Source organism: Cherax quadricarinatus, chromosome 21 (assembly GCF_038502225.1).
Source record: "Cherax quadricarinatus isolate ZL_2023a chromosome 21, ASM3850222v1, whole genome shotgun sequence".
Taxonomy (NCBI): Eukaryota; Metazoa; Arthropoda; class Malacostraca; order Decapoda; family Parastacidae; genus Cherax; species Cherax quadricarinatus.
Window position 1 is genome coordinate 3,828,042 of NC_091312.1, and position 22,215 is coordinate 3,850,256.

Consider the following 22,215-nt stretch of genomic DNA (forward strand, 5'->3'; position numbering starts at 1 on the left):
TCGGCATCACTACCATTATCACCAGCACTGCCATCACCACCACCACCATCCTCACCACCACCATTATCACCATCACTACTACCACCCTCACCACCACTACCATCCCCACCATCATCAATCTCTCCTCCCCCCCCCCACCTAGAACAAGAGTGGGTGTCACTATTGCCTTCTCACGGACTAATGAGGTGGTCGCTATCGTCAGCACTCAAGTAATCAAATAGAAATCGAATCATGAGCTTGAGCACTGCCGGCGGTTCAACCCCAGTGTGGAACCTTAGGTCTAGCATGACTGACTGTCCTACAAGAGAGATGACTGACGGCCCTTCGAGAGAGATGACTGACTGTCCTACAAGAGAGATGACTGACGGTCCTACGAGGCAGATGACTGACTGTCCTACAACAGAGATGACTGACGGTCCTACGAGGCAGATGACTGACTGTCCTACAAGAGAGATGACTGACGGTCCTACGAGACAGATAACTGACTGTTTTACAAGAGAGATTACTGACTGTCCTGCGAGACATGGATGACAGACTTCGACTCTCGGAAAGTGGAGACTGGAGAAGGGTAACATATGACTGAGTTTATATCTGAAGTGGCAACCATTTTCTCAGACATCCAGTTCTCTGGAGAGAGAGAGAGAGAGACAGAGAGAGAGAGAGAGAGAGAGAGAGAGAGAGAGAGAGAGAGAGAGAGAGAGAGAGAGAGAGGTGAGAGAGAGAGAGAGAGAGAGAGAGATGAAGGCAAAGCTGCAGCACACACTTTGAAGGTAACTAGAATATTTGCATTAAGGAAAAAAAAAGTTTGGTCGCCTTACGTGTTAAAATTAATACATATATAAACAGAGAAGTAAATCATAAGGGGGAAGAAAACTGTAAATGGGAGTACCATGAATGGTTCATTGTGAGGCCTCAGTAACTCTCAAGAAAAACTATTTCAGAACCACAGTTCCAGCTACGCAAAGAGAAGAACCATAGACATCTAAAGTAGTCACCCATTTCCATCAAGGCACTGTATGACTCTAGTAGGTTTAGCGCTTCATTTTGATTATAACAATAATCCATCAAGGCAGTGGATAAGTGTAAACACGTCTTAGATGTGACACTTTCACATTCTTAACAAAATTGGGAAGAGCTTCTCTAGACACAACAAACAGCCAGTCTTGTCAGAGACACCAGGTGTGTAGCAGATCCCTTGCAAAACCTGTGATCTGATTTACGTTGGACAGACGGTGATTGTGTCTTGCATCTCACCCAACACAGCATCACCTGTCCGTCAGATATGACCTAGAAAGCTCAGCTCTATTTCAACGTGTTACAGTTTCGACTCACAACATTAACAACATTAACTGGAGAATGGACTGCATCTTTAAACTGAAAATATTAGAATCATTACTCACTGAAACAGTTCCTAGAATAATAGTCACAATACAAAGTCTGGAATAATTTACAAAAAAAAAAGCTTACTAAGAAGAGGAATCTAATTACGAGTTTTGGGTCCGTCCTGGATCAGTGTCATTTCCAGGAGGGACCGAAACATCGCCAGAAGGTTCCTCTCCTTTTGAGTGAAACAGTTCATAGGTTTAAAAATTTCGAAAGGGCAATTAAAATTTCGAAATTTGTTTTGAATAAAGGCATACCACCACCAGGATAATACTGGATACCGAGTCACTTCTACCAGTCCATTGTCTATTATTATATTTAGAGAGAAGTGCTAAACGCATAGTCGTATAGTACCTGAAGAATGGTAAGTAATCTAGTTTAATTCAAGGGTAGAAAAGGATTCAGTTCCATGGATCAAGAACTCCTCACCGGCATCATGGTACCTGCATGTGGGATACTACCAGCTTAGTCCTAACTCACATTCCTCACTCTATACTGGCAACTGTCTCGTCCGCCATGAAGGTTCCAACAATTTTAATTCTTAGAACAGATTCTGCACGAGACCTTCCCCCCCCCCCCCGTCTCCTCTCCTGTATAGCAATGCTTCTCCTTAATGCTTATATCTGTTGAGGAGGACCTCGGATGGAAGTCGCAAGATGAAAACAATCTATTACATGTGTTTCTGTCTCCGGCATGCGAGTACTGACCTCTGATGTTAATTTAAGATGGTGTTTTAATTTTATCGTTTTATAGTTTTAGATTTCTGATAATGGCTGCAGCGACATACGAACTGTTAAGTCTTGAGACGATGGTGTTCATGGCAGTTTTGATCTTAGTCTTAAAACATACAGAAAAAATAGTACTTGATTTATATTGTCAATTTAATAAAACTGAAGTTTAGAATGAAGGAGACTTAGACTGGAATACGTCAGATGTTATTTCTAGTGACGTTTAATGCAACAACTGAAACGTCATGTTCTCAATAAACTGGATGTGGTGCAAAGATGACGTACTTGACAGCGTTCACATTACTTTTCCTAAAATTTAATAATGATAGTCGGAAACTGTGACGATTACCACAGCCAAGCACAATGGTACAAGAATGACTTTACCCTCGTGTGAACTGGTCCGTGAGATTACCCGAGTCCTGTGACCACAAGGGTATCACAGCCACCCCTCTCACTGTCACACTCCCTGCCACCAGTGCCAGGTGTTCCCTGAAGAAATTAACTAAAACCGTGTAACTGACCCCCAAAAACACGTGCGTGCGTGCGTGCATATATATATATATATATATATATATATATATATATATATATATATATATATATATATATATATATATATATATATATATGTGTGTGTATGCTAATGTTTTTTTTAAATTTTGTGGTTTCCAGTGTTACGTTCTATTGTGTCGGTGACGGCGATTAGTGAGGCTTCTATGCACCGTCGGCGTCTGAGGTCTGGTTCGGTGAGAACGAGTTGTGCCTCATCTCAGTTCATCAAATGCCCCGTGGACTCTCTGTGGAGGGCACAGACGTACCTTAAATCGTCACTGTTACAGGCACTTCGATGCTCATTCAGGCGGACTGCAAGAACTCTGCCTGTCTCGCCTACATATTTCTTGGGACAGAATCCACAGGGGATGGTGTAGACGCCTGCTGTAGAAGTTAGAGGTGTGAGTCTGCGTTTCGTAGTGAGGACTTTTATAGATGATGTGTTTATGGTGGAAACGTTGATGTTACTCATAGCAAGTGCCCGGTGAGTATTCGTGACATCACCACATGGGAGCACTATGAACTGCTTAGAGGGCTGTTCAATGGGCGGTTTGTTGTGCCTTGAGTTTGCAATCTTGGATGAAGAAAGATGTATTTACATAACACAAACCTTTACACGTCTTCAGTTTCCATCTTTCTTCATCCGAGATTGCAGGCTCAAGGCACAAGCTATCCTCAACAAACCGCCCATGGAACAGCCCTCTAAGCAGTTCATAGTGCTCCCATGTGGTGATGTCACGAATACTCACCGGGCACTTGCTATGAGTAACATCAACGTTTCCACCATAAACACATCATCTATAAAAGACCTCACTACGAAACGCAGACTCACACCTCTAACTTCTACAACAGGCGTCTACACCATCCCCTGTGGATTCTATCCCAAGAAATATGTAGGCGAGACAGAGTTCTTGCGGTCCGCCTGAATGAGCATCGAAGTGCCTGTAACAGAGACGATTTAAGGTACGTCTGTGCCCTCCACAGAGACTCCACGGGGCATTTGATGAACTGAGATGAGGCACAACTCGTTCTCACCGAACCAGACCTCAGACGCCGACGGTGCCTAGAAGCCTCACTAATCGCCGTCACCGACACTATAGAACGCAACACTGGAAACCACAAAATTTAAAAAAACATTAGCATACATGATACTTAAGCAGGCTAAACACCACCAACCCAACAACACAGTAGTCACATGATCTCATCGTATATATATATATATATATATATATATATATATATATATATATATATATATATATATATATATATATATATAATGTACTAAACTTAATCATCCTGGAAATCACAAGACAAAAGTTCTGACAGGAGTATCTACTTCAGTAATTAATTACAGTCTTACACTCTTGACCAACCTACTACATAATGATCTCACATCATGTAATTGAACACTCCCGCTGTACAATAACGCGAGTTACACCATTAAAATCCACACTTTATGTGTGAACTGCGAATGCTCCCACGATCCTCCGTTCAAAAACTGGAGGTTTGAAACCTTACTTTATCCTGCTCTTATTATATAGAAAAAATGAGGTTGCGCTAGGCCTTTCACGCTGGAACTGCAAACGCTTCTTCAGGAGCAATGAAATGTATGTCATTAGATAGTCCAGCCAGGAAAGACCGCAACCAGTATCTAGACACTAGAGCTAGGAGCTAGAGACCGCAGCTAGTAGCAAGAGATCACAGACAGTAGCTAATAACCGCAGTCAGTAGCTAGAAACTGCAGCTAGAAGGTAGAGACTGCGGCTAGTAGCTAGAGACTGCAACTAGTAGCTAGTAACCGCAGCCAGCCGCGGCTTTCACTTCATATGGAAGTGGAGGGGGGGGGGAAGCTCCAATTTCGTCTATTAAGAGTCTCCTTTTACCAGTTAATGTTAAGGTTACCTCTGAGAGGAGCTCACTTTACCCACTTGTCAGGTCAATAAATCTCGTTTAAAAGCAATTTTGCAGTTATTATGGTGATTCTGACTTACCATCCAGGTTTCTAATTTCAGTGTGGGAGAGTTATGAGGCTGGTGCTTGACGGCCGTCAAAAGTCAGCTGGTAAACTTGCTGCCTTAACCTGACGTATCATGTCTGTGATATACCCGTTACACACGCGTGACAGACTTGTCACACACCTGTGACATAACTGGGGTGTGCTACAGTATCTGTACTGAAATAAAATGGAATGTCGGTATTGGTAAAGAGAAAAAATCATTGGTATCGCCTCAACACTGATAAATAGTCCAAGTTGAACCGAAGCGTCGTGGTCAGCTCCTCTCTCCTGTGTGCGGGTTGTTTGTGCAATATTCATTCCACATCTTGGGATATAACCGGCATATCACGTGACGCCTCATATTGTGACTAAAGCTGACTATCATCGTGACTATCATCGTGACTATCTATCATCATGACTAACGTCTGGTGGCTAAAGCTCCCGCTTCACACACGGAGGGCCCGGGTTCGATTCCCGGCGGGTGGAAACATTTCAACGCGTTTTCTTACACCTGTTGTCATGTTCACCTAGCAGCAAATAGGTACCTGGGTGTTAGTCAACTGGTGTGGGTCGCATCCTGGGGGACAAGATTAAGGACCCCAATGGAAATAAGTTAGACAGTCCTCGATGACGCACTGACTTTCTTGGGTTATCCTGGGTGGCTAACCCTCCGGGGTTAAAAATCCGAACGAAATCTTATCTTATTTTATCTTATCTTCATCAACCAGACCATTTAACTGGTGATTGTTAACTTTGTGAACAACAATACTACTTGTAAACACTTGTCTGCCAGACGTAGCGCGTCCTATACATGACAGTTCTTCGTAATAAGCTTATTATAATAATAACATTTATTAATCTCAAATATTTAAAGAAATTAACGAGATACAGGAAGCATAAAAAGCGTAATTTTTCCCACAATTATTATACTCAAAACGAAACTAAATCTAAATGAGACACGAACCACGAACACAATTATTTAGAAAATAATTCTATATAATTCGTCCTCTCTACAAGGCAGAGTACAGAATATTGTTTGTACACAAGTCAGGACTCCAGACCAGTAAACGTCTGGTCAAAGACGTTAATACAAGTTGTGGTGAGTCAGTACAGTGGTTCACCACTCATCACGCACCACCACCTGTGCTGGTTTGTGAGGTTTAAAGCCTATCGGCTGCACGAGGATCATTAGGGCTACATATCACCTGTACACTAGCAGTCACGAGTGCTATAAGCTCTTCAACAGGGACTGAAAGAAACTCTGTGTATACATACACTGAGATATACATACACACCTCTGGGTGTATGCATGCCCGACCATGAAGCTGCGAGACGGTACGATGAGGCATCGAAGACATTACTACACCTACATCCCGGTGAGTTAATGCCAGCCACTGTCAGCCATTGTCTGCCAGCCACTGTCAGTTATTGTCTGCCAGCCACTGTCAGACATTGTCTGCCAGCCACTGTCAGATATTGTCTGCCAGCCACTGTCAGATATTGTCTGCCAGCCACTGTCAGATATTGTCTGCCAGCCACTGTCAGATATTGTCTGCCAGCCACTGTCAGATATTGTCTGCCAGCCACTGTCAGATACTGTCTGCCAGCCACTCTCAGATATTGTCTGCCAGCCACTCTCAGATATTGTCTGCCAGCCACTCTCAGATATTGTCTGCCAGCCACTCTCAGATATTGTCTGCCAGCCACTCTCAGATATTGTCTGCCAGCCACTCTCAGATATTGTCTGCCAGCCACTGTCAGATATTGTCTGCCAGCCACTGTCAGATATTGTCTGCCAGCCACTGTCAGATACTGTCTGCCAGCCACTCTCAGATATTGTCTGCCAGCCACTCTCAGATATTGTCTGCCAGCCACTCTCAGATATTGTCTGCCAGCCACTCTCAGATATTGTCTGCCAGCCACTCTCAGATATTGTCTGCCAGCCACTCTCAGATATTGTCTGCCAGCCACTGTCAGATATTGTCTGCCAGCCACTGTCAGATATTGTCTGCCAGCCACTGTCAGATACTGTCTGCCAGCCACTCTCAGATATTGTCTGCCAGCCACTCTCAGATATTGTCTGCCAGCCACTCTCAGATATTGTCTGCCAGCCACTCTCAGATATTGTCTGCCAGCCACTCTCAGATATTGTCTGCCAGCCACTCTCAGATATTGTCTGCCAGCCACTGTCAGATATTGTCTGCCAGCCACTATCAGATATTGTCTGCCAGCCACTGTCAGACATTGTCTGCCAGCCACTGTCAGACATTGTCTGCCAGCCACTGTCAGACATTGTCTGCCAGCCACTGTCAGATATTGTCTGCCAGCCACTGTCAGATATTGTCTGCCAGCCACTGTCAGACATTGTCTGCCAGCCACTGTCAGATATTGTCTGCCAGCCACTGTCAGATACTGTCTGCCAGCCACTCTCAGATATTGTCTGCCAGCCACTGTCAGATATTGTCTGCCAGCCACTCTCAGATATTGTCTGCCAGCCACTATCAGATATTGTCTGCCAGCCACTGTCAGACATTGTCTGCCAGCCACTGTCAGATATTGTCTGCCAGCCACTGTCAGATATTGTCTGCCAGCCACTGTCAGACATTGTCTGCCAGCCACTCTCAGATATTGTCTGCCAGCCACTGTCAGACATTGTCTGCCAGCCACTGTCAGATATTGTCTGCCAGCCACTGTCAGATATTGTCTGCCAGCCACTGTCAGACATTGTCTGCCAGCCACTGTCAGACATTGTCTGCCAGCCACTGTCAGACATTGTCTGCCAGCCACTGTCAGACATTGTCTGCCAGCCACTGTCAGACATTGTCTGCCAGCCACTGTCAGACATTGTCTGCCAGCCAGTTTTACTGTGGAAGTCAGTTTCCTTTTTTTAAAGACACTTTCTATATTTTCCATTTATTGTAAACAATTCCTGAATCAAAACTTGGAACTTAAGCATTTGGGAACTTCAGATATTGTTATCAATTAAAACCTTTTATGTTTTTATGAAGCCACGTTAACACATGTCTGGTTTTTTTTTCAGCCATACATTATAATGTTTTATTTCAACCATATTTGTGAATGATTCATGTGAATGTAACAAGTAGTGCTGAGTGTAGACAGTGTAGTAGTGCTGAGTGTAGACAGTGTAGTAGTGCTGAGTGTAGACAGTGTAGTAGTGCTGAGTGTAGACAGTGTAGTAGTGCTGAGTGTAGACAGTGTAGTAGTGCTGAGTGTAGACAGTGTAGTAGTGCTGAGTGTAGACAGTGTAGTAGTGCTGAGTGTGGACAGTGTAGTAGTGCTGAGTGTAGACAGTGTAGTAGTGCTGAGTGTGGACAGTGTAGTAGTGCTGAGTGTAGACAGTGTAGTAGTGCTGAGTGTAGACAGTGTAGTAGTGCTGAGTGTGGACAGTGTAGTAGTGCTGAGTGTAGACAGTGTAGTAGTGCTGAGTGTAGACAGTGTAGTAGTGCTGAGTGTGGACAGTGTAGTAGTGCTGAGTGTGGACAGTGTAGTAGTGCTGAGTGTAGACAGTGTAGTAGTGCTGAGTGTGGACAGTGTAGTAGTGCTGAGTGTGGACAGTGTAGTAGTGCTGAGTGTAGACAGTGTAGTAGTGCTGAGTGTAGACAGTGTAGTAGTGCTGAGTGTAGACAGTGTAGTAGTGCTGAGTGTGGACAGTGTAGTAGTGCTGAGTGTAGACAGTGTAGTAGTGCTGAGTGTGGACAGTGTAGTAGTGCTGAGTGTAGACAGTGTAGTAGTGCTGAGTGTGGTGGACAGTGTAGTAGTGCTGAGTGTAGACAGTGTAGTAGTGCTGAGTGTGGACAGTGTAGTAGTGCTGAGTGTAGACAGTGTAGTAGTGCTGAGTGTAGACAGTGTAGTAGTGCTGAGTGTGGACAGTGTAGTATTGCTGAGTGTAGACAGTGTAGTAGTGCTGAGTGTGGACAGTGTAGTAGTGCTGAGTGTGGACAGTGTAGTAGTGCTGAGTGTGGACAGTGTAGTAGTGCTGAGTGTAGACAGTGTAGTAGTGCTGAGTGTAGACAGTGTAGTAGTGCTGAGTGTGGACAGTGTAGTAGTGCTGAGTGTAGACAGTGTAGTAGTGCTGAGTGTGGACAGTGTAGTAGTGCTGAGTGTAGACAGTGTAGTAGTGCTGAGTGTAGACAGTGTAGTAGTGCTGAGTGTAGACAGTGTAGTAGTGCTGAGTGTGGACAGTGTAGTAGTGCTGAGTGAAGACAGTGTAGTAGTGCTGAGTGTAGACAGTGTAGTAGTGCTGAGTGTAGACAGTGTAGTAGTGCTGAGTGTAGACAGTGTAGTAGTGCTGAGTGTGGACAGTGTAGTAGTGCTGAGTGTAGACAGTGTAGTAGTGCTGAGTGTAGACAGTGTAGTAGTGCTGAGTGTAGACAGTGTAGTAGTGCTGAGTGAAGACAGTGTAGTAGTGCTGAGTGAAGACAGTGTAGTAGTGCTGAGTGTAGACAGTGTAGTAGTGCTGAGTGTAGACAGTGTAGTAGTGCTGAGTGTGGACAGTGTAGTAGTGCTGAGTGTAGACAGTGTAGTAGTGCTGAGTGTAGACAGTGTAGTAGTGCTGAGTGTGGACAGTGTAGTAGTGCTGAGTGTGGACAGTGTAGTAGTGCTGAGTGTGGACAGTGTAGTAGTGCTGAGTGTAGACAGTGTAGTAGTGCTGAGTGTAGACAGTGTAGTAGTGCTGAGTGTAGACAGTGTAGTAGTGCTGAGTGTAGACAGTGTTGTAGTGCTGAGTGTAGACAGTGTAGTAGTGCTGAGTGTAGACAGTGTAGTAGTGCTGAGTGTAGACAGTGTAGTAGTGCTGAGTGTAGACAGTGTAGTAGTGCTGAGTGTGGACAGTGTAGTAGTGCTGAGTGTGGACAGTGTAGTAGTGCTGAGTGTGGACAGTGTAGTAGTGCTGAGTGTGGACAGTGTAGTAGTGCTGAGTGAAGACAGTGTAGTAGTGCTGAGTGAAGACAGTGTAGTAGTGCTGAGTGTGGACAGTGTAGTAGTGCTGAGTGAAGACAGTGTAGTAGTGCTGAGTGTGGACAGTGTAGTAGTGCTGAGTGAAGACAGTGTAGTAGTGCTGAGTGTGGACAGTGTAGTAGTGCTGAGTGAAGACAGTGTAGCAGTGCTGAGTGAAGACAGTGTAGTAGTGCTGAGTGAAGACAGTGTAGTAGTGCTGAGTGAAGACAGTGTAGCAGTGCTGAGTGAAGACAGTGTAGTAGTGCTGAGTGAAGACAGTGTAGTAGTGCTGAGTGAAGACAGTGTAGTAGTGCTGAGTGAAGACAGTGTAGCAGTGCTGAGTGAAGACAGTGTAGTAGTGCTGAGTGAAGACAGTGTAGTAGTGCTGAGTGAAGACAGTGTAGTAGTGCTGAGTGAAGACAGTGTAGTAGTGCTGAGTGAAGACAGTGTAGTAGTGCTGAGTGAAGACAGTGTAGTAGTGCTGAGTGAAGACAGTGTAGTAGTGCTGAGTGAAGACAGTGTAGTAGTGCTGAGTGAAGACAGTGTAGCAGTGCTGAGTGAAGACAGTGTAGTAGTGCTGAGTGAAGACAGTGTAGTAGTGCTGAGTGAAGACAGTGTAGTAGTGCTGAGTGAAGACAGTGTAGTAGTGCTGAGTGAAGACAGTGTAGTAGTGCTGAGTGAAGACAGTGTAGTAGTGCTGAGTGTGGACAGTGTAGTAGTGCTGAGTGTGGACAGTGTAGTAGTGCTGAGTGAAGACAGTGTAGTAGTGCTGGGTGTGGACAGTGTAGTAGTGCTGAGTGTGGACAGTGTAGTAGTGCTGAGTGAAGACAGTGTAGTAGTGCTGAGTGAAGACAGTGTAGTAGTGCTGAGTGAAGACAGTGTAGTAGTGCTGAGTGTGGACAGTGTAGTAGTGCTGAGTGTGGACAGTGTAGTAGTGCTGAGTGAAGATAGTGTAGTAGTGCTGAGTGAAGACAGTGTAGTAGTGCTGAGTGTGGACAGTGTAGTAGTGCTGAGTGAAGATAGTGTAGTAGTGCTGAGTGAAGACAGTGTAGTAGTGCTGAGTGTGGACAGTGTAGTATTGCTGAGTGTGGACAGTGTAGTAGTGCTGAGTGCGGACAGTGTAGTAATGCTGAGTGAAGACAGTGTAGTAGTGCTGAGTGTGGACAGTGTAGTAGTGCTGAGTGTGGACAGTGTAGTAGTGCTGAGTGAAGATAGTGTAGTAGTGCTGAGTGAAGACAGTGTAGTAGTGCTGAGTGTGGACAGTGTAGTAGTGCTGAGTGTGGACAGTGTAGTAGTGCTGAGTGTGGACAGTGTAGTAGTGCTGAGTGTGGACAGTGTAGTAGTGCTGAGTGTGGACAGTGTAGTAGTGCTGAGTGAAGACAGTGTAGTAGTGCTGAGTGAAGACAGTGTAGTAGTGCTGAGTGAAGACAGTGTAGTAGTGCTGAGTGAAGACAGTGTAGTAGTGCTGAGTGAAGACAGTGTAGTAGTGCTGAGTGAAGACAGTGTAGTAGTGCTGAGTGAAGAGAGTGTAGTAGTGCTGAGTGAAGAGAGTGTAGTAGTGCTGAGTGAAGACAGTGTAGTAATGCTGAGTGAAGACAGTGTAGTAGTGCTGAGTGAAGACAGTGTAGTAGTGCTGAGTGATGAGTGTAGTAGTGCTGAGTGAAGACAGTGTAGTAATGCTGAGTGAAGACAGTGTAGTAATGCTGAGTGAAGACAGTGTAGTAGTGCTGAGTGATGAGTGTAGTAGTGCTGAGTGAAGACAGTGTAGTAGTGCTGAGTGAAGACAGTGTAGTAGTGCTGAGTGATGAGTGTAGTAGTGCTGAGTGAAGACAGTGTAGTAGTGCTGAGTGAAGACAGTGTAGTAGTGCTGAGTGATGAGTGTAGTAGTGCTGAGTGAAGACAGTGTAGTAGTGCTGAGTGATGAGTGTAGTAGTGCTGAGTGAAGACAGTGTAGTAGTGCTGAGTGAAGACAGTGTAGTAGTGCTGAGTGATGAGTGTAGTAGTGCTGAGTGAAGACAGTGTAGTAGTGCTGAGTGAAGACAGTGTAGTAGTGCTGAGTGATGAGAGAGTGTAGTAGTGCTGAGTGATGAGAGAGTGTAGTAGTGCTGAGTGAAGACAGTGTAGTAGTGCTGAGTGAAGACAGTGTAGTAGTGCTGAGTGATGAGAGTGTAGTAGTGCTGAGTGAAGACAGTGTAGTAGTGCTGAGCGAAGACAGTGTAGTAGTGCTGAGTGAAGACAGTGTAGTAGTGCTGAGTGAAGACAGTGTAGTAGTGCTGAGTGATGAGAGAGTGTAGTAGTGCTGAGTGAAGACAGTGTAGTAGTGCTGAGTGAAGACAGTGTAGTAGTGCTGAGTGATGAGAGAGTGTAGTAGTGCTGAGTGAAGACAGTGTAGTAGTGCTGAGCGAAGACAGGGTGTAGTAGTGCTGAGTGAAGACAGTGTAGTAGTGCTGAGTGAAGACAGTGTAGTAGTGCTGAGTGAAGACAGTGTAGTAGTGCTGAGTGATGAGAGAGTGTAGTAGTGCTGAGTGAAGACAGTGTAGTAGTGCTGAGTGAAGACAGTGTAGTAGTGCTGAGTGATGAGAGAGTGTAGTAGTGCTGAGTGAAGACAGTGTAGTAGTGCTGAGCGAAGACAGGGTGTAGTAGTGCTGAGTGAAGACAGTGTAGTAGTGCTGAGTGAAGACAGTGTAGTAGTGCTGAGTGAAGACAGTGTAGTAGTGCTGAGTGATGAGACAGTGTAGTAGTGCTGAGTGAAGACAGTGTAGTAGTGCTGAGTGATGAGACAGTGTAGTATTGCTGAGTGAAGGCAGGGTGTAGCAGTACTGTTTTATATACGTAAACCACAATAAAAACTTACTCTAACTTACAAATATCTTCTTCTCTCCTGCTTGTGGGTCACCAGTCGACACTGCTGCCCTCAGCAGGTCCTGGCAGCGGTGGGATGCGGCCTAGAGTTAACAAACTTCAAACCCTGGAGGCTAAGGTAAGTGACAGCTGTTTTAATCTTGGTTAATTACTGTATATGTTTTTCTGTTACTGTCTTGAGCTGCAGCAAATGCAACTTGCTGGGTAACTTTAGACGACGTTTCGATCCTTCTATAACTATTACCAACTACTTGATAATGATCCACGAGTTACAAGATGGCGTTAGGAATGGCGATATTTATCATAATCAGGGATATTTGACGGTATTTTGGTGTTAAATAAAAAAATGAGTCTTATTGGGCTTAGCTGAAGCCAAATTTATGCATATGTTACGGCAGTGTGTAATCTCACCTGTGTCTGGTAAGGACAGGACGTATAACAAAGTCTTCCACCAGTACGAATGGTCTGAAGGTTAAAGCAAATTCCTAGGAAAAAGGGAATATGTCTCCTGGGACAGGACTTATGAAACTTGATAATGGCAACTAATGGACCGGTCACAACAATGACTTAATGTCTTTATCTTTCTTTAGTAAGAGTGCGACGCAAATAAACATTCCACACTGGACGAGTCAAGATAATCTTCCAATACTCCATTAAAAACTCATTAGAAAGAGAGGCTGAAGTTCTCGTATGCACACACGAGGCTAATTCTCTGAGGGTCTGGAAACCCACCGTTATCTCCTCCCCTCGAATATTGACATAAATTACTACATCAGTCTAAATTAGACGTCAAGGTGTCACGTTAACCATGATAAGAAACCAGTAATTTTGAGCTAGTTTTCACAGTTTGCTTGAAATCGATACAGCAGTAAATGTGTGAATACGTAAATGTGTTCCTGTTAATGGTTTTAGCTTATAGTTCCTAGGCAAGTTGTGCATCTATATGTTTCTGCGCTGTCTTCTGCAGGAAGGCTGTATTGATGTACGAACTAGCCGTTCCTGCATCAATATAGCTTTGTCAACTATTATTGACTTTTCTTCCTCGTTCTTTTTTTTTTTTTTGTATTTCTCATCGCCCCTCATCCATCCTCGATGCGAATTAAAGATTTATTATCCATGAAAATGAAGCTATCTTTCGACTTTTATATATCAAACCTGATTACCTGCCATTCCCCCAAGGCTCTATGAGACCTCCAGCCGGTTTAGCTCCGCATGACTGCAGTAATGATACTTATACCTGGTCTGGGACCGGACCGCAGGGGCGGTGACCCCCGAAATCGATACCTCCCATCCCTTTTTTTATGTAGCTCTCTTCCTGAGCACTACATAAGTCTAGGTTCCGTCAGGGTGACCGCCTGCTGTATCATGCTGAAAATTGTTTCGCTCGTAACTCCAGCGCGAGATTGTATGATGACAGTGTCCGCGGCTGGACGCATTCATTATATTTTGAAAACTCGTCCAGGACTCTTAAATTGGCCGTCACTGGATAATTTCTCTGTTGTTCTTTACTCAAGAACTCAATAACGATGATTAACGTTTCCCACTGACGTTTTCTGCTTTTATAGCGTCACATTATTTCCAATGTTTCTTCCATAAACAGGGGGCTGGGCGGTGGAAAATATTACAATTGTCATACTAGCAGATGATTTGATGTGGTAGAGTATGACGTGTAGTTAGGTTGGTCGTGTAGTTATGTCTTGATGGACCAACTAAAATTGTGAAAAACAAGTGAAACTCTTCAAGTTGTATTTCAAAGTCTGAGGCCAAAATATCCAGTTCCTATTTTACCTTGTGTATCCCATCCCCGAGGGTTAAATATATATATATATATATATATATATATATATATATATATATATATATATATATATATATATATATATATATATATATATAATTGAGGTGGTTCGGATATGCAGAGAGAATGGAACAAACTAGAATGACTTCGAGAATGTATAAATTTATAGTGGAAGGAAGGCGGGGTAGAGGCCGGCCTAGGAAAGGTTGGAGGGAGGGGGTAAAGGAGGTTTTGTGTGCGAAGCGCTTGGACTTCCAGCAAGCATGATTGAGCGTGTTAGATAGGAGCGAATGGAGACAAATGATTTAGGACTTGACGTGCCGTTAGAGTGTGAACGGGGTAATATTTATGAAGGGATTCAGGGAAACCGGCAGTGCTGGACCTGAATCCTGGAGATGGGAAGTACAGTGTCTGCACTCTGAAAGATGTGTTTGTGTTGCAGTTTTATAACTGTAGTGTAAGTGCGCCTCTGGCAAGACAGTGATGGAGTGAATGATGGGGAAAGTTTCTCTTTTTCGGGCCACCCTGCCTTGGTGGGAAACTGCTTATGTGTTAATAAAAATAATATATATATATATATATATATATATATATATATATATATATATATATATATATATATATATATATATATATATATATATATATATATATATATATATATATATATATGTACCTTACGAAATTCCTGGTTGGTGTATTTTGTTCCCAATTCAAAGAATTCTATGTTTGTTGGGATGTAAATGTTTCTAATTTTAATAAGAGAAGTGAAACACTGGAGTCTCCTGTGAGAAAGTATGCTAATTAAATTCCTCTGTAGAAGATCACTTTCACAATCGATGATTAAAAAAAAATGTACCTAAAATGTATGTATGCTGGGATGGTAGATAATGCCAGGCTCTCGCTTTTCTGCTCTTTCGTGATATATCCAAGGTGCTGTGTTGATCCTAGGTGCTGCGATCGTAGGTCCTGAGGTGGTGCAAGGTGTTGTGGTGATCAACTGTGCTATGGTGATTTGCTGTACATCCTACATCCTGGCCTGCTACCTCACTCCTCTCCGTAACCCTCATATAAGTTCCTTACAGCCCCATCTTCCAATCATCACTCACAATCCTTCCTCACTCCACTCTTCCCTTTCCTCCCTCCAATACAAACAGTTCATCTCCTACTTACCAATGTGCAGCATCCGCTCTGTGACCCTCATTCCTGTGTCTCTGACAAGTTCTCGAGGCGCACAGTTCTTCTCCGGTAAGCAAATCTATAAGTTTCATATTATGAGCAAAATCTAAATGAATAACTACAGATTTTGACTCATAAACACCAAAGGATATTGATTCATTTATAAACACTGAATGTGGATTTATATTCGGTTAGATACAGGAAACACTAGCACTGCTTGCTCCTCAGAGGACCCTTTATCTTCTAAGACATACGTGGTAGATTCTGTGTATCGAGGATGTCAGGTGTTTGTGGCGGGTATGAGTGCAGTTAACAAGCACCAAGTGGAGGATGTTGAAGTCGTCAGGATGCGGCAGTTTACCTTTTCTGTTTCACTCTTCAGTTACTCTGCTAAATAATGGGTTCATAGCTATGTTAGTTACTGGTTGATGTTCAGTGCGCGCACACACACACACACACACACACACACACACACACACGGTGGACAGAGAAAGGATGTTCCCGAGAGGGGACACAGAAACTAGGGGTCACACTTAGAAGTTGAAGACTCAGATGAGTCAAAGGGATGTTAGGAAGTATTTCTTCAGTCACTGAGGTATGATGAAGCTCATGGAGCAGGGAGAGAGAGAACCTAGTAGCGTTCAGTGAAGAGGCGGGGCCAGGAGCTAGTCTTGACCCCTGCAACAACAATTAGGTGAGTACAATTAGGTGAGTACACACACACACACACACACACACACAGACAGACACACACACACACGGTCAAACAGAAAAGGTGTGGAACAGGATCCTGCAAGAGAAACCACTGTTGAAGGAATCATCAACATACAAGAGGTTGTTCCTAGACAATGACAGAAGAACAGAATGACAGCAGCTGAGGGAGAGGACACAGCAACGAAAGGGGCTACGAAGAGAGACAAGGACAGAGTCAGCAGAAGGCAACCAGAGTAGGGCAGAGCAACAAGAGCAAGCACACACACAACCACCTTCAGAACTCCACAACCAAACACGCTATCCCAACACAGCACACAATCCAAACTTACAGCCCCCACCACACACTATGCTGTAGAATCCCACAGCACACTGCCAGGGCCCCCAACCCAACAGACTCTCCCAGAACACAGTGTTGGAGAGGAAATCGAAGGTATAGTACACCAACGCTGATGGAATAACGAATAAGTGAGAGGAGTGGCACGAAAGAATCAAAGAGGCATCACCAGACATCATAGCTATCACAGAAACCAAGCTCACAGGAATGATAACAGATGCCGTCTATCCAATGGGATATCAGATCCTGAGGAGACAGAAGCTACAGAGGGAGTGGGGGAGTGGCATTGCTCATCAAAAACCAATGGGATTTTGATGAACTGGAGAAAAGAGACAGAGGAGAAGCAAGAGACTACATAATAGGAACACTTCAGACTGGAGGTCCCAAAGTGATAATTGCAATGATGTATAACCCACCACAGAACAGCAGGAGGGCAAGGCAAGAGTATGATGAGAATAACAGAGCCATGGTTGACACACTGGCTGAAGTGGCCAGAAGGGCTCATGCGAGCAGGACAAAGCTGCTGGTTGTGTGTGACTTCAATCACAAGGAAATTAACTGGGAGAACCTGGAGCCACATGGGGGCCCAGAAACGAGGAGGGCTAAGATGATGGAGGTGGTACTGGAAAACCTCATGTAGCAACACATAAGGTACACTACTAGAGAGAGAAGAGAGGATGAACCAGTAAGACTGGACCTAGTATTCACCTTGAGTAGCGCAGATATTGAGGACATCACATATGAAAGACACCTCAGGGCCAGTGATAACGTGGTTCTGAGCTTCGAATACATAGTTACAAGTGGGGAAGGAAGCAGGAAGGTCAGAATGAATGAAGCCAAACTACAAGAGAAGGGGCTACACAGGCATGAAGAATTTCTTGCACGGGGTTCAGTGGACAGAGAACTGGCAGGGAAGTCAGTACGTGAGATGATGGAATATGTGACAACAATATGCAAGGAGCTGAGGAGAGGTTTGTACCCAAGGGTAACAGAAATAACAAGAAAGCCAAGATGATCCCTTTGTTCACCCAGAAGTGCAGGGAGGCCAAAACCAAGTGTGCTAGAGAATGGAAGAAGTATAGAAGGCAAAGGACCCAGGAGAATAAGGAGAGCAGTCGTAGAGCCAGAAATGAGTGTGCACAGGTAAGAAGGGAGGCCCAACAACAATACGAAAATGACAGACATAACAAAAGGCAAATCTGACCTGAAGCTGTTGTACAGCCACATCAGGAGGAAAACACCAGTCAAGGACCAGGTAATCAGGCTGAGAAAGGAAGGAGCGGAGATCACAAGAAATGACTGCGAAGTATGTGAGGAGCTCAACATGAGATTCTAAGAAGTGTACACAGAGGAGACAGAAGGGACTCCAGAAAGACAATACATACAACCGAGGAAGAAGTGAAGAGGCTGCTAGCGAGCTAGATACCTCAAAGGCAATGGGGCCGGATAACATCTCTCCATGGGTCCTGAGAGAGGGAGCAGAGGCGCTATGTGTACCACTAACAACAATTTTCAACACATCTATCGAAACAGAGTGACTACCTGAGGTATGGAAGACAGCAAATGTAGTCCCAATTTTTAAAAAAAGGAGACAGACACGAAGCATTAAACTACAGACCAATGTCACTGGAATGTACAGTATGCAAAATCATGGAGATTATCAGGAGTAGAATGGTGAAGCATCTAGAAAGAAATGAGCTTATCAACGATAACCAGCACAGTTTTAGGGACAGGAAATCGTGTGTCATAAACCTACTGGAGTTCTATGACATGGTGACAGCAGTAAGACAAGAGAGAGAGGGGTGGATAAATTGCGTTTTCTTGGACTGTAAAAAGGCGTTTGACACAGTTCCACACAAGAGATTAGTGCATAAACTGGAGGACCAGACAGGGATAACAGGGAAGGCACTACAATGGATCAGGGAATACTTGTCGGGAAGACAGCGAGTCATGGTACGTGACGAGGTGTCAGAGTGTGTGCCTGTGCCGAGCGGGGTTCCACAGGGGTCAGTCCTTGGACCGGTGCTGTTTCTTATATTTGTGAACGACATGACGGAATGAATAGACTCAGAAGTGTCCCTGTTTGCAAATGATGTGAAGTTGATGAGAATAATTGAATTGGACGAGTACCATGCAGAACTACAAAGGGATCTGGACAGGCTGCAGGCCTGGTCTAAAAACTGGCTCCTGGAGTTCAACCCCACCAAGTGCAAAACCATGAAGATTGGGGAAAGGCAAAGAAGATAGCAGATGGAGTACAGTCTAGAGGGCCAGAGACTACAAATCTCATTCAAGAAAAGGATCTTGGGGCACATCTCCTGAGTCGCACATCAACCAAATAACTGCTGCAGCATACGGGCGCCTAGCAAACCTAAGAATAGCATTCCGACATCTCAATAAGGACCCTGTACACTGTGTACGCTAGGCCTATATTGGACTATGCAGCACCAGTTTGGAACCCACACCTTGCCAAGCACGTAAGGAAATTAGAGAAAGTGTAATGGTTTGCAACAAGGCTAGTCCCGGAGCTAAGGGGCATGTCTTACGAGAAGAGGTTAAGAGAAATCTACCTAACGACACTGGAGGACAGAAGAGATAGGGATATTATGATAACGACGTATAAAATACTGAGAGGAATCGACAAGGTGGGCAGAGACAGGATGTTCCAGAGATGGGACACAGCAGCAAGGGGTCAAAGTTGGAAGTTGAAGACTCAGATGATTCACAGGGATGTTAGGAATTATTTCTTCAGTCGCAAAGTTGTCAGTAAATGGAATAGTCTGGGTTTCTGCAGTGATGTAGTTGAGGCAGGATCCATACATAGCTTTAAGAAGAGGCATGATAAAGCTCATGGAACAGGAAGAGTGACCTAGCAGCGGCCAGTGAAGAGGCGGGGTCAGGAGCTGTGACTCGACCCCTGTAACCCCAACTAGTTGAGTACACGCACACACATACACACACACAACAGCCGGAACGGGTTCAAAGATGGCAAATCTTGTCTTGCCAACCTGTTGGAGTTCTATGACAAAGTAACGGATGTGAGTGAGAAGGGAGAGGGATGGGTGGACTGCATTTTCTTAGACTGCAAAAAAAGGCAATTGTTCCTGTACCCAACAAGAAGCTGAGGCTAAAACCTGAGGTGCAAACAGGAACAACAGTTAACCTATTCTTGTGTATTAAGGCGTACTTTTGGGAAAGGAAGCAAAGTATGACTGTCCGAGAAGAGATGTTAGAATGGGGAAGAGTTACAAGCTGAATACCACAAATAATCGGTATTAGGACCAGTCTGTTTTTGGGTAATGTGAGTGAGAAACCAGATGGGACTGAGTCAGATGTGTCTTCGTTTTGCTGATGATCGAAACCTAACAAGGAAAATGTCAACAGAAGAGAATAAGAAAATGCTGCAATTGGATTTGAAACACTGCAGAAAATGCAGTGGGAAGGGGCAAGAAAATAGGATACAGTGGACAGAGATTACGAATCTCACTCAAAGAAGATACCTTGGAGTGAGCAAGGCGCCTAGCATTTAACTAGAGGCCGACATCACCGGAATAATCTTCGCAGACAAAGCTCGTCTGCAAATTTAAGAGTGACCTTCAGGAATCTCAAGAATGTGTTTACAGTATATGTCAGGCCCATCTTCGAGTGTGCAGTACCAGCATGGAACCCACACATGAAAGAAAGCATGTAAGTAACTGGAGAATCTACTGAGGTATGCAGGGAAGCTAATTTCAGAGCTAAGGTTGTATGAGCTAGGAGGAGAAGCTAACGGAATTGAATCTAACGACATTGGAGAACAGAAAACTCTGGGTAGACATATTAACAACATACAAAATACTCAGTGGAAGTGATGGGATGGGTGGGAAAGGTTGAAATTTGGGAAAGAGGTACTTGTGGGTACAGCTAAAAGTTAGACACAAACGTGTCACAGTGATGTAAAGGAGAATATCTTCAGCGTCAGGATGATCTAGAAGTAGATTGGGGTTGACGAAATGATGAAGGCAGGCTCCATGTAAAGTTTTAAGAATAGGTACGATAGGGATCACGAAGCTAGGAGAGATAAATCTGGCATGCAGTAAGTTGAGAACCGGGGCTGGGAGATAAGGCTTAACTCCCTGGAAGCACATACAGGTAAGTGCATAGAAATGAGTACACACAGTCTCTCTCTCACTTTCTCCCCACCTTCTGAAACTCTTGGAATGTATATTGACCTTTGTGGCTTGTAAGACCTTAATCGAACTTGATATCACTGGACCTTGAGTTCATATACCTGTCTATGTGCTGTCTCTTGTTACAGAGAGAAAGGGAAACTTTCAGTCTGGGTAAGCAGACAATGAAACAATATTTTGACCCGAAGTTAGCCACATCATGTGAAAGACTTTGCCAAGTATACAAGAGGTTTCCCAGTATATGATACACACACACACACACACACACACACACACACACACACACACACACACACACACACACACACACACACACACACACACACACACACACGCACACAAACTCTTGATAAAGCATCGGTAATGCGTCTCTCGTAACCAACTCTTGTGGCAGAAGACTTGCCAACAGTGTGGTGGGGTAAGAAGTGTCAGCACCACAGTGCTGACACTTCTTACACCACTGTGGTGCTGACACTTTGACCTAAATTTGTAACCGTAGAGGATTCCCTCTGACTCTCCATTTCGTAAATAACCAACACATAGAAGAATGGAACTTACGACAACATTTCGGTCCGACCTGGACCATATTGTTCCAGCCACGATATTGTTCCAGCCACGATATTGTTCCAGCCACGATATTGTTCCAGCCACGATATTGTTCCAGCCACGATATTGTTCCAGCCACGATATTGTTCCAGCCACAATATTGTTCCAGCCACAATATTGTTCCAGCCACAATATTGTTCCAGCCACAATATTGTTCCAGCCACAATATTGTCCCAGCCACAATATTGTTCCAGCCACAATATTGTTCCAGCCACAATATTGTTCCAGCCACAATATTGTACCAGCCACAATATTGTCCCAGCCACAGTATTGTCCCAGCCACAATATTGTTCCAGCCACAATATTGTTCCAGCCACAATATTGTACCAGCCACAATATTGTCCCAGCCACAATATTGTTCCAGCCACAATATTGTCCCAGCCACAATATTGTCCCAGCCACAATATTGTCCCAGCCACAATATTGTTCCAGCCACAATATTGTTCCAGCCACAATATTGTACCAGCCACAATATTGTACCAGCCACAATATTGTTCCAGCCACAATATTGTCCCAGCCACAATATTGTTCCAGCCACAATATTGTCCCAGCCACAATATTGTTCCAGCCACAATATTGTTCCAGCCACAATATTGTCCCAGCCACAATATTATTCCAGCCACAATATTGTTCCAGCCACAATATTGTTCCAGCCACAATATTGTTCCAGCCACAATATTGTACCAGCCACAATATTGTTCCAGCCACAATATTGTCCCAGCCACAATATTGTTCCAGCCACAATATTGTTCCAGCCACAACATTGTTCCAGCCACAATATTGTCCCAGCCACAATATTGTCCCAGCCACAATATTGTTCCAGCCACAATATTGTTCCAGCCACAATATTGTCCCAGCCACAATATTGTTCCAGCCACAATATTGTTCCAGCCACAATATTGTTCCAGCCACAATATTGTTCCAGCCACAATATT

The 22,215-nt window shown here is 44.2% G+C and overlaps 1 protein-coding gene across 2 annotated transcripts in view; it reads left to right on the forward strand.

The window, feature by feature from the left end:
* The window catches only part of sprt (PDZ domain-containing protein sprite), a 275,215-nt gene that overhangs the window by 189,020 nt on the left and 63,980 nt on the right, over positions 1-22,215 (forward strand). The window contains exons 1-2 of one of the 2 annotated variants that reach the window (XM_053777134.2): positions 5,764-6,038; positions 12,518-12,598. In XM_053777134.2, the coding sequence (XP_053633109.2) occupies positions 5,982-6,038; positions 12,518-12,598 (138 nt within the window). In that variant the 5' untranslated portion in view covers positions 5,764-5,981. Of the gene's footprint in view, positions 1-5,763; positions 6,039-12,517; positions 12,599-22,215 lie in introns of those variants that run through there. The other variant, XM_070087115.1, reaches the window with a different exon arrangement.